Source organism: Hibiscus syriacus, unplaced genomic scaffold (assembly GCF_006381635.1).
Source record: "Hibiscus syriacus cultivar Baekdansim isolate YM2019G1 unplaced genomic scaffold, ASM638163v2 tig00018586_pilon, whole genome shotgun sequence".
Classification (NCBI taxonomy): Eukaryota; Viridiplantae; Streptophyta; class Magnoliopsida; order Malvales; family Malvaceae; genus Hibiscus; species Hibiscus syriacus.
Window position 1 is genome coordinate 366,391 of NW_024062441.1, and position 14,096 is coordinate 380,486.

Consider the following 14,096-nt stretch of genomic DNA (forward strand, 5'->3'; position numbering starts at 1 on the left):
TAGAAGAGCCAATCTTTAGCTTTATTGGTTAGCAAGAACAGAAAAGCACACAGTTTGATCTGCTCTTCAGTCACTCCTTGCGGTCTCATACTTGAACATACCACGTGGAATTCCTTGAAATGCTTATGAGGATCTTTATTCTCAAGTCCATGAAAAGTAGGCAACAAATGAATCAAACCAAATTTTAGTTCAAAAGCTACCTCCAAAGCTAGGTAGTCAATGCAGAGCGGTTGTTGATTCACATTTGGTGCATCAATTTCTCTTAAAGTTCTATATTCGTTGGCTATTGTTCCTTCTATTTCAAAATCACTGGATGAATCAACCAAGTTGAGTACAAATTCTAATTCAGGGGATGAAGAAGAAGAAGCTTGTATGTTGCGCAATTTAGTTTCTTTTCTTAACCTGCAAGTGGTCTTCTATATCAAAGGCTTCCATTGTAGAAGACTGAATATACTTACAGGGAATGATGGGTCGTTTACAATCTCTTGATATCGTTATTTGTCTTTCTTTTTGTGAATGATAGATGCTCATTCATGTCTGTCTCAGACGGTGGAAGAATATGCTTTCTTTTGCCCAATCTTGTTCTCTTACGTTCTGGGGGGTTGTGGCCTGGAACTATGCCTTTTTTTCCATGTTGGTTGCTCTCTATTGGTGGAGCACGTGCGTGGAGACTTGGGTTGGGTGGATCGGTGTTATTCGTCGGCGTCGGAGTCGGAGTATGGACTGAGCGACGACATGGTTCAGGTTAAGCGGTGTTGTTCGTCAGAGTTTGAGCATTGACTGAGCGACGATGTGGATTGAGTGAAGCGATGATGTGCGGCGGTAGATGGCGTGTGACTGGTGGCTGTTCATCGGCTGGGCTGTTCGTCGGCAAGGACGCGTGTGGCTGATGGAGTATGGACTGGGCGGAGAGGGGTTGTGCACGACTGGTTATCATTGTTTTCCTGAAAAAGTAGATAAGATAGAGAAGAGGGGAAATAGGGCATAATAAAATGATTATTGGAGACGGTGTTTTATTTATAATTAAAATTTATTTTTTATTATTATTGTTTTTTCTTGCTTCCTAAACCAGAAGTGGTGTTGAGTTTCGACGTGGGCACATCTTATACAAAAACATCTTTTAGATAGTGAGGGACTTTGGAATAATTATACTTTTATAGGCGTGCCCCGGTTACAAAAAATCATCTTTTAACCTAAAGAAGAAAACAAGATTAATTGTACTCCAAATCAAATCAATAAAAAAAATAAAAAGAAAAAGAAAGAAATTAGAAATTGAAAAGGAAAAATTGGGTTGCCTCCCAAGAGCGCCTTTCTTTAACGTCTTTGGCTAGACGTTTTAGCTTCTCAATTATCCTAAGTTGGGTACTCCAAAATGGTTTGATCAACAGTATGCACCTGAGAACCTTCATAAAAAGGTTTCAAATGACCATTATATTAAATATTTTATTTGTATCACTTTGTATTTCAACTGCACCATGAGGTAAAACATTAGTAACAACAAAGGGTCTGACCCATCTAGAACGTAATTTACCAGGAAATAATTTCAATCGAGAGTGATAAAGTATAACTTTCTGACCAATAGAGAAATGTTTCCTGGAAATTACATAATTATGGAAGGTTTTGGTCTTTCCCTTGTAGATTCTCGAGCTTTTATAAGCGTCATTACGAATATGCTCTAGCTCTTGCAGTTGTAATTTCCTTTGAACAATCGACTCATCCAACTTTGGTGTCTACATAAGAGAATGAAGAAGATTGGTGTAAGAAAGAGGTAACTCAATATAAGATACATTATGCCTTATGGTTTTGAGATTCTAGTTCTTGGTTGCATATTGGAATCATGATCCAACACAAACTTTTCATGATTCCCTACATCCTTCAGAAATGAAATTCATGTTAAGTGCAACTTCAACTTGTCTTCATCATTTGATCAAAAGTTTCTTGTAATAGAGGGTTAATAACATCCATAAAAAACATAGGACACATCACTATGATATCTCATGACATCATAAATTGAATTTAATAATTTCACCATCAAATTCCATGGTAAGTACCATCATTTAAATCATTTTTGTCCTAGTTTTAAAAAAATGGCATTCATAACAAAATTAATGTTGATTTAGAAGAATCATCTTCTTGCATATCAAGCACATAAATCTGCGGGAAAAACCAATTCATTAACTTGCCCAAAACATCCTCTAAAAAAACTCCCTCAGGATATTAGATCTATCAGCAAGATGATAATCACTCATTCTCTTTCAAAGGACCATTCAAATATGAGTAAATAAAGAGGCATGAAATTTATTGAGGCTCCTAGATCTAACATTGCTCTTAATCTGAACATTACCGAGGTTACAAGGGATATAAATATACATGGGTCCTTGCACTAGGGTAGTTTTTTTGAAAGACAGCTGAAATATTCTCCCATACTTACCTTTCATTACCCTTTAGCTTTCTCTATGGTGCACAATTCTTTGAGAAATTTAGCATATCGAGGTACTTGTTTAATTACATCAAGTAAAGGAGGATTTACCTCGATCTTGTGAAATGTCTCAAGAATTTTCTTTCTGCTTCTTTCTTGGACTTAGTGAATCTAGCGGGAAAAGGAGGATTTGTTACCAATACCTTCGGTTGTTCGCTTTCGAGTCCTTTGGGTTGGTCTTTTATAGTTTGGGAAGCAATAACTTCCTTTTTAGTTTCTTCCTCTAAGGCTCTCCCATGTGCAATGGATTAGTCCCTTCAACTCTCCTTCACACTTCTCAATGTGATTGCATTAGTATTTTGCTTTGGATTAACAATGGTTTGTGAATATAGCTTACCTTGGGATTTTAACTGACTCACGGAACTTGCCAATTGACCCATTTGATTCTCCAAATTTTTTATGTTTGTTCTTGTCTCTTGCTAAATGTTGTGTATTGTTGCAAGTGATTTGATAATTTCTTCTAGAGACATACCTGGTTTTGAAGAAGACTGCTTAGGTGGAAAATGCTGGAATTGCGATGGTCTTGGTCCTTAGCTAAGGTTAGGATGATCCATTCATCCTGGATTATAGGTATTTAAGTAATGATCATAATTCCTTTGTGGTGGGCCTGTAAACCTTCCAACTGTATTGGCGTGCTCATGAGAACCATCTTGAAGTATAAGGCACATGTCAGTTGGGTAACCAATCGTAGCATATATCCCACAAGTTTTCACTTGATGTGTGTTTCTTACAACAATTTGTTGAACAGAGGAGGTGACATGCGATAATTGATGTTCAATGGAAGACGAACCTACCTCATTCACCTTTCTTGAAGATGTGTTTTGCCTAAAGCCAAATTGTTGTGAATTGGCGGCCATAATGGAGATCAATTCCTTAGCATCGTGAAGAGTCTTATTCACTATGGCACCTCCACTAGCTGCATCCATCATCTTTCTATCCATGGGTAGTAATCCTTCATAGAAATATTAGATGAGAAGTTGCTCAGAGATCCTATGTTGAGGGTAGCTTACACACAGTTGTTTGAATCTTACCAATACTCATGAAAGGCCTTGGTATCCTTTTGTTTTATTCGACATATCTCTCTTCAAATGCCAGTGGCTCTTGAAGCATAGAATTGCTTTTCAAGAAACAACCTCACCATCTCTGCCCAAGTAGTCACAGAACCAGAGAGTAAATAGAAGGGCCAATCTTTAGCTTTATTGGTTAGCAAGAACAGAAAAGCACGCAGTTTGATATGCTCTTCAGTCACTCCTTGCGGTCTCATACTTGAACATACCACGTGGAATTCCTTGAAATGCTTATGAGGATCTTTATTCTCAAGTCCATGAAAAGTAGGCAACAAATGAATCAAACCAAATTTTAGTTCAAAAGCTACCTCCAAAGTTGGGTAGTCAATGCAGAGCGGTTGTTGATTCACATTTGGTGCATCAATTTCTCTTAAAGTTCTTTATTCGTTGGCCATTGTTCCTTCTATTTCAAAATCACTGGATGAATCAACCAAGTTGAGTACAAATTCTAATTCAGGGGATGAAGAAGAAGAAGCTTATATGTTGCGTAATTTAGTTTCTTTTCTTAACCTGCAAGTGGTCTTCTCGATCTCAGGATCGTATTGGAGTTCACCTGCATGAAAAGAACGAGGCATCAAAATATGTCTAAATGACACCAATCCCCGACAACTGTGCCAAAAATTTGGTGGGTGTTGAATCCAACAAATAATAATACTTGCTTTTAGAAATATAAATTACAGTAGCGCTAAGCAAGGTCGAGTCCACAGGGATTGGGTAGACTTCTTTTAATGAAAATTAAAGCAAGGAAAAGGGGTTTTGAAATTGATAAAAATCAAAAGAAAAAGCAATTATAAGCAACCAAAAATTTAGAGAAAATAATATCAAGCAAATATCTAACTAAAGGTATAATTTCATAATTGGTTCAGAGAATTGATCATATATACAATGATAAAATCTTCTATTTTCCACTAAATTGGTTATGGTTATTAACAAACTCTAACAACCTATATCTCCTTAGTTTCTTGATAATCAAGAGAAGCTCTTTAATTATTTCCCTTGTTAATGAACAACCCTAGATAATCGCTTAAGATTTAATCCACCAACATCATTAACTACTAGAGAGACCACCAATTCTAGCAACCAAATACACAAGCTCGATTCATTTAGACTAGATTATATACCTTCATAACATAATAAAAAATCAACTATGTTACTTTACCACAAATATTAGAACGTTTAAACAGTTACAGATTTAAAGTTCTAAATGACAATTTATCAACCTGATAATTGAACAACATGTCTTTTGCAACAATCAATCAAGACAATAATTCTTAATAAATATAGAAGATATATAAATAGTGAAGAAATAAAAGAACAATGAAAATTATTTAGATCTCACAATTCTTAAAGAACCAAAACTTCAATTATCCTTTAGTTGGAACAAAAGTATTTAGCTAATCATAATTGAAAGAACACAAAAAGAAAATAAAGATGAAATATGTAAATAATCCTAGAGAGAAAAACTTACTCCTATGAAAACCCTAGCTCCTCTTTTATAAGGATTGCCCTATTCTAGATAAGGAAGTTTCCCAAAAGTGAATCCCACTAAAATAGGGGTTTTTGAATACCCTCATCCTTATCTAAAGATAAGAATGGTTGAGTAGAGTCTTTCAGCCGTCATTAAAGTCCTTTTCTCTTGTAAATTTATAACCCTAATTTAAAGTTATATGGACTAGTAAGGCGTGCCCACGCCTTAACTACGAACTTATTCTGTGATACCTTAGGATAAATAAGTCGTGCCCACGCCTTATGTGAAAACCTTTTCTAGTCTTGCCACTTCTTGAATTCTGATTTTTCCTCTTTAATTTGGGATTTTGTGAAGATCATGCTAATAATTATATTTTGAACTTGTTTAATCCAAATCTTCAACCTAATCCACAAAATACGAAATATAATCAAAATCCATGATTTAAGCAATTTTAGTTATTCAAATATGAGGAAAATGTCATAGAATATATGTCTAATATGCATCTTATCACTATGTACCCTTTGAGGTATGTGTGGCATATGGACTTGTAAAAGCTATTGATTGCATCAATCAATTTGTCATGGACAAATTGAGCCCAATTGAATGGTATTTTCAACCCTTCGCGACAAATCAACTTCATATTATCCTTCCCCGGGGATGTATTACCTGTTGGATAAAGAAAGATTACGAAAAGATACAATAATACATAGGCTTTCAGGTTATCCCCATCATAACAATCGATTTTAATATCTTCCTCAAGTGCAACATATGTTACCTTGGTCTTTAAACCATACTTGTTGGCAAGTGTTTCTAGTTCGCCCTCTTAATTACTTCTTCAACACTACTGTCTTTATCTTGTAGCCCCAATACGGCTACAACACATGGGACCCCCCAGAGGAAATGAATATTCATCGAACAAAACTCGATAATTTTTCACATCAAATTCCTCCATCAACAGTCGACACAATTCCCTCCGAATTGGTTTATCCTTCACTCCAATCAAAGATCTAAATCACATTTCTTTCAGCACATGTTCTTTCTTCTTGTCCTTTAAGTGTTCAATTATGTCTTTAACTCTTTTGATGCTACACCTTGTCGACAATTCCTACATTTTTTACAAATATATAATGTTAGTTTTTTTATATATCATTTATCACAGTATTTACAAGTTTAATGAATACCTTATTTTCATGTGATTTCCTTTAAGCTTTGTATTTTTCTCTATCATTTTTGGACAATGTCGTATATGGTTCCTTCTCAGCATCACTCATCGAGTTCCAATTGTCCAAAACATCCTGTCTTACTTGAAATTAAGCATAAATATTTTTTAATCAATAAATTAACGCTAAATAGTACTCATTCTAAATTCAATTTACATACATTCCTTCATCCTTTGGCATTCAGTCATATTGTCAAGATTTGAAATTTGTAATCAATTTCAAGTTCTTAAATACTTTAATTCAATTACCATTTCAACAACAATTACACAAATACATTTATACTTACAAGAAGTACATATATCCACCCAGTGGTTGCTTTCGATTTTCTTTGGTCTCAATCTCCAGCTCCATTTCAAATGAATCTTCTCGAACAACAATTGAGAGATCCATTGACTTCATTTATCGTTCATATATCAGTTTATGAACATTAAAGTATTAAATTAAATCAAATACATGTTAGATATAGTTTATCCAATATACAAGTATCGATAACTAATTCTATAGTAACTGCTTGCGTTCAAAGGAATGGAAATAGTTTATAATACAAATATCGATACCTATAACATATACAACCTACAATAATAATTTCTACCTATAATGATCTATAAAAGTATCGATATTTATTTTCTACCTAGAATATCAATTTCTACCTATAATCGATCTCAAATCCTTCTTTACTTTAAAAACCCTAAACCCTAACTCATATTTCCAAATACTATAATAATATAAATTAGGGTTTTGACAACATACCTTCTGATTCAATTCTGATCAGGGGTACCCTTTCGTTTCACATCAACAAAAAACTACGATTTCAAAAACGCCTCGCTTCTATTTTGTAGCAACCAAAACACTTCGATTTCAAAAACCACGAGCCTTTTATATAATGCCTTCTATTTCACAACAACGTATGCCCCTTCTAATTCTCTGTTATGCATTCACAATATTGTAACCGGTTATGTTAATTATATTTAATTGATACTATTTCCCAAGTATCGATACTTTTGTGTAAGGTATTGATACTTTAGAGCCATTTTTCATTTTTGTAATTCTTTTAAATTACTAAAGTATCAATACTTGTATATATATACTTACAAAAATATTGATACCAAACTATAACATATTATGTTAATGTCACAATTCTGGTAGCGCTTAATCGGTTTTGTCAAATTGAAAACCGATATTATCAAATTCCAACTGGTTGAGCTAAACCGATTTTGTCCAATTTCAACAGGTATTGTCAAGTTCCTACTGGTTTTGTCCATTTCAGCTGTTTGTCAAATTCGTAACCGGTTTTATCAAATTTCAACCGGTTTTGTCAAATTTCAACTTGTTATATTGTCATGTATCGATACATGTGTGTAAGGTATCGATACTTTCGAGCTATTTTTATTGCAATTCTTTTAAATTACTAAAATACCAATACTTTTATACATATACTTAAAAAAATGTATCGATACCAAACTATAACATATAATGTTTAAGTCAACATTTTTGGTCTCGATAAACCAGTATTGTCAAATTTTAACCGGTTTTCTTCACTTTCTTATATTTTACTATATATCTGATGAGTGTTCTGAATCGATAATATTTGCTCGTTAATTCTTCGATCTTATGGATTTATTGCTGCTAATTTGGTTGTGTTATGCTTATTTTTGTGCAAGGTCTTACTCTCTAGAATTAGTAGTAAAACGGGCGCATTCTGTAATTTTTATTATTATTTGGTCACGGCTAGAGACATGGGCACGACTCTTGGCATGACACGTTTTGACTTGACAGTTTCTAGAAGGTACAGTCAGCACTTCTAGAAGAACAAATAGATCAGCCCCACATTTCTACAATTCAGATTTGAATTAAACTCATGTTTTAAGATATTATTTTAATTTTATCTTTAGGAATTTTAGTTTAAATAGTTTTAAGTATTTTTATTAGGATTTAGAATATTATTTTTATTATATTTTATCTATCAATTATTTTAGTTGTTTTTAGGAATTTGAAGGCTATAAATACCCTCTCAGGGTAAGCCTGGAAACATATCTCTCTCATATGAGAATTAAATCTTCTTTTTCTCTTTAGCTTTTTCTCTATTTTTTGCATACTTCTTTTATTTCCCTTTAAAATTTTGTTTTTAAATATGCTAAGTATGACTTTGGTCATGCTCAGCTAAATTTCTTTTAAGCCGAAGTCTACAGAGAATGCTCAATTCCAAACGTGAGAATTGTAAGGAACTTAAATTGCTTCAGATTTCTCTCTCTGTTTTCTGAGCTTACTTTTCAAATCAAAACGATTTTCAAAACCAAAAGTTGAAGTTGATCTGGATATTGTTATGGTTAACGTTGGAAGAATGATTAGCTTATTGCAGCACATTCAACTTCCCGAGAACACACTTAGCAAAATTGTTTGCTAAGAGGAAACCAAGATCGGAATCAGTTATTGTTGAAACAAAATAATCCGAGTCGACAGCGAAGAATTGTCCTTGTAAGCCGACGTGAATCTTGGAGTAAAGATAAGTTTCGATGATCCGAGGAATTTGAGACAAAGCTAAAGTCTGAAGCTGCTTTTACCATAAGTTTTCTTTATCTCAATTTATTTATTTTATTTATTTGTTTATTTAATTTTTTATCTCATTATACTTATTTAAATAATTTAAAACTCCTTTTTATCTTTATTTCTATTTTTAAAATCATTATTTATTATTTTATTATTTTCCTTTTTTATTTTATTTTATTCTATCTTTTGAATTTCATCTGGAATTCTATCTTCTTCTAAAATCAAGAAAGAGTTTTACTAAATCAGCAGCACCACAGTCCCTGTAGATCGACACTGCTTCTCTATACTACATTTTCCTTTCTATTATTAAGAAGTCGGAATTATTTTAATAACAAAATGGTAACAGCCTTTTAATTTTTATCATTCTTTTACTTCTTCCTTACTCTTGTTAAGAGAAAGAAAACAATATTGCTTTGCAGTGTATATATCATTTCGCATGTAAGTGTAAATCTAAAACTTGTTTATGCGGTCAAATGTTTAGATCTGAATTATCATTCATATATTCTCATAAGCTAGAAGGGAGGAGCTTTAGTTTTACACAAACCTACAGAAACAGGTATTTTGTAAACACCTCTTATAAGTGTGCGATCCTTGTCAAATTTGCTATGAATATGATCATTTGTGTATTTCATAAATGAATTAAAAATACTTAACTTTCCCTTGATAGATTATTGTGAAATTTGGTTATTTAGAGCTTTGAAGTTTCTTGGACTTATAACTCTAACCATGGATTATTTGTTTTAGAATTGCTCTTAGCTTGACAGTTTGGTTCTAATTTGATTAAATTATTAACATCTGTGTTCTAGGAAGGGTTACTCCCGAAAGTGTAATATTCAGCTTTGGAACTGTCCTTCTGGATCTTCTCAGTGGAAAACACATTCCTCCAAGTCATGTAAGTATTATCCATTTACTACTCTTTAGTTTCTTAGAAAGCTGTAACTATGTACATGATGAAGTGAATCCACAATTTCAATTGTGCATATTTTCGGTTATTACTGATTACACCTTAGGGAAAAATTGAATGATCATTAAAAATGGGGTTCTTGTTTCAAAATGTTGAATAAATAGATACCAAGGATCTGTGATTTCTTACCAATGGTGAAATTATAACTACACATGTTTAGCTTTGTTTTTATTGTACATTTTCAATGATTTGATATGATGACTCTACCTAATTTATGCATGATGATTTTTCATGAAGAATTAACGAATAAAAGTATTATTTCTGTGGCCACTTCAATTTTCCTGTCTTTAGTTCTACATCCTTATTTCTAAATTTTGGAGTATTATTTTCAAATATATATATATATATATTTATTCATATATTATTTTATGCAGGCTCTTGATATGATACGGGGCAAAAACATTCTTCTCTTGATGGATTCATATCTAGTGGGAGACTTTTCTACTGAAAAGGCAACCGTTGTCTTTGATCTTGCCTCACAATGTTTGCAATATGAACCAAGGGAGCTGCCAAAGACCAAAGATCTTGTCACCGCACTTTCCCCATTGCAAATAAACCCGATGTGAGCCCATCTTTTTTGTCCTCCACTCTTCCCCCAAATTTCCACAATTTTCCTTTTTGGATATTCATGTGGAAATATTGTTTGCATTTGGTGTTTTGTTTTAAGGGAAATAGGGAATATCAGAATTTGTATGTTATCAGACTTCGAGGACTCGAGTCTTTAGGTTCCATCTTATGTGATGTTGGGAATTCCCAAACATGAAGAGGGGCCTCCTACACCTCAACAACCCCTGTCTCCAATGGGTGATGCCTGTTCACGGAAATCTCACAGCTATCCATCAAATTTTGGTAATGAAACATTACAAAGATGATGAAGGAACAAATGAGGTAACTGTATCATAAGTATGTAGATTTTTGGATGTTTGTATATTATATATGGTACTAAATCCCTTTGGATACGTACTGGTTCAGCTCTCCTTTCAAGAGTGGACTTAACAAATGAGAGATATGTTGGAGGCAAGAAAGCAAGGAGATGTAGCATTTCGTAACAAAGATTTAGAACTGCTATAGATTGTTATTCTCAGGTATACATTTTTATTTCATACTGAGATGAAGAGATTACATCTATTCATGGAATTTGTATGGTCCGAAAAGGTGCAGAGCCTGCTGTTCTGATTAATTTACCTAATGGTGCTTCTTGTAAGTTATCAATTGGAACCTGGGGATTTTTTCCCTGTAGAAAAAATGAAGGTGGGGAAATCTGAGACTTGTTTCTTGTATCGGAGCATGTTTTGACAGCATGATAGATAATTGGCACAAGGAAAAAGATGTCATTTTTATGCATTAATGCTTATTTATCCATTTCTTTGCAGTTCATAGATGTTGGAACCATGGTTTCTCCAACCGTTTATGCACGCAGAAGTCTTTGTCATCTTTTGTGCGATCAAACTAATGCTGCCCTTCGAGATGCAATGCAAGCACAATGTGTGTACCCGGACTGTTCAACAGCATTTTACATGCAGGCTGTCGCCCTGTCCAAGTTAGATATGCAGAAGGATGCAGCTGACATGTTGAATGAAGCCGCTGCACTAGAAGAGAAACGGCAACTAGGCGGAAGATGATCTTGAGAAGTTGGTTCAAGTTTGTGGCTCTGTAATATTCTTTTTTTTTGTTTTGTTAGGGCGGAGCTAAAGATCGAAATTGTTTGGGGCTGTTGTTACAATCAAACACGCTGAGATTAATGTACGATGAAAACTGGGATGGTGATTTTGTGCAAGATGTTGTGTAATCACCATTAACTTCAAACTTGGCAAAATCTGAACCACCAAAAAAACAAACTTTTTTGCCCTGTAATCTCCATTTATTATTATTATTTTATTATTATTATTATTCTTTTATTTTATTATTATTATTAATTCAATATATATATATATATATAAACCCAAACAATATCAAGCAAACCCAAAAAAACAATTAAACGCCCATATGTACATGTAACCCATTAACCAGTCCATACCCATTACAAATCCATTCACACCTAGCCCAAACATATTACAATCAGACCAACAAGCTTAGGGTTATCAAAAAGAGAGAACCCTAGTTAGTGATGAATAGTTGTTGCCACCGTCAGCTGTGTCCCCTCGGATTCCAGCTGTGTCCACGTCTTCAGCTAAAGGTCCTGAGCCTTAACTTGTCCTATGCTCCATGTCGGGGCGATTTGACTAAACTTATACATTTTCACCGTAATATTTTTTTTCTAACACCCTTTTACTAATATTTTTCGAAGTATTACCCTTTCGGCTGAGGTGACACAAAGGCGCATTCCTGGGGACGTGTTTTACATGGGTTTATGCTGACTGAGATGCCATGCATATAAGGTGTATCTACGGGGACGCACTTTCACGGGGTTCTGCTGAGTCGGATGCCACGGGGTTCTGCTAACTAGTAGCTGATTTACAGAAAAAAGTGGTTGCATCAAATGGGATGTTGATTACAAATTTTTCTCGCACCCGTGAATTGTTTCGTGTAACCGAAATGCCACGTCCGCTACAAGGGATTGAAGCTAACTCTTTCAGAGTTAATCTGCAAGAGAAGCGGTGCGATTGTGGTTTCTTTCAAGCACTTAAATATACATACTCTCATATCATTGCAGCTTGCTCATATTCGCATTTGGACTACAAAAATTATGTTGATCCCGTATACCAACTTTCACAAGTATTCAAGGTATATGAATTTGAGTTTCCGCCCATAGGAAACGAAAGAGACCCAAATGAGATTCAAATTTGGCTTATAATTGTACCAGATTCATTGCTATTGAGGGACTCAGGTCGTCCAAAATCTACTAGAATACATTGTGATATGGATATTCGGGAGAAGTCAACAGAACAAAAACGATGTGGGCATTGTAGAAACATCGAGCACAATAGAAAAAAATATCCAGCTCTGTTATCATCACATAATTGTTAACCCTTATGTAATTAATTAGCTGACCCTATTCTCATATGTAATGGGGTGAGGGGGAGGTGGGTAGTAGGCTGCCCCCAACGACAGGTTAAGAGCAGGTTTCTTGGAAGACCTCCGGCAGTCAGAATTATGAATTGCCCACTGTGGGACTCGATCCCACGACCACAAGGTTAAGAGCCTTGCACTCTACCAACTGAGCTGGACGGGCAATTCCCCTTATGTAATTAATATTCTATTTAAATGAATGTTTTTGTTTCTAATATTTAAATGTAATTGTATTTTCTATAGTTTTTCAATGTATGTACACCTAAATAATTTTTTTAAAAATTTGTATTTAAAAATTATTTTATGATATTTATTTAATATAATAATTAATATTATTTATTATAAAAATTAATTATTAATTTTAAAATATTATAATAATTCCACCTTCTAAGTAGAGAAAAAATATTAAATTAAACAAATTAAAAGTTATAAAAAATTTTATGTATACGATGGCACATTTCATGTTCTGATTGGAGGATTAAATTTATTAAATTAAATTAAAAGTAAGACTAAATTGATAAAATATGTAAGTATTGAAGATTAAATGTGTAATTATACTATTTTTATTAACTTATGCATCAATATTTTTGTTAACTATTGATAATAGATGACTAGATTGATAACATTTAAATAATTACGTGATAAAATTAATAAATCGATAATCAAAATAAAAAAATAATAGATATATAACCATACGTGTAATATTATAATTTCATACATTTTTTCCTATAGCTTCAATAAGATCAAAGCTAGTTTTCATCTATTGTTTCATCCGATTAATGTCGCGTGGAATGGGTGAATGCCAAAGTCCTTGAAACATATAACACTAAAACCTAAATTCACTTCACCTTTAACACACATTTAAAAAATACATTCGATAATTCTTAAATTATAACTGAAACACTTTACATAATATATTAATAATTTATAATAACAATAAAAATAAAATCTTTATTATTAAAGAAAATATCAGCGTGGCATCCAACTCAGCAGAACCCATATAAAGCGCATTCCCGGGGATGCGCTTTATATGGGATGCGCCTTACACGTGTGACATCTCAATCAACATAAACTCAGGTAAAACACTTCCCCGGGGATGCGCCTTTGTGCCACCTCAGCAGAAAATGTGCTACTTCGGAAAATATTAGTCAAAGGGTGTTAGAAAGGGAGAATTTCGACGAAAAAGTGTTAGTTTAGTCAAATCGCCCATGTCGGCTGGTCTCTCTTGAAGGTACACGCCAGCCCCAGCAGTGGTCCCTCCAAGCCACGTCTTCGCCACATATGCACCAATGGCCTCCAAAAGCCCCAACCCAGACATGCAAGCAAGTTAAAGAAGAAATGA

General features: G+C 33.8%; 1 protein-coding gene across 1 annotated transcript in view; it reads left to right on the forward strand.

The window, feature by feature from the left end:
- LOC120209301 (serine/threonine-protein kinase BSK1-like) overlaps positions 1 to 11,416 on the forward strand; it is a 56,226-nt gene extending 44,810 nt beyond the window's left edge. Inside the window, exon 9 of the mRNA XM_039208340.1 lies at positions 11,119 to 11,416. Coding sequence (XP_039064271.1) covers positions 11,119 to 11,367 — 249 coding nt within the window. The 3' untranslated portion in view covers positions 11,368 to 11,416. The remainder of the gene's footprint in view (positions 1 to 11,118) is intronic.
- The last annotated feature ends 2,680 nt before the right edge of the window (positions 11,417 to 14,096 follow it).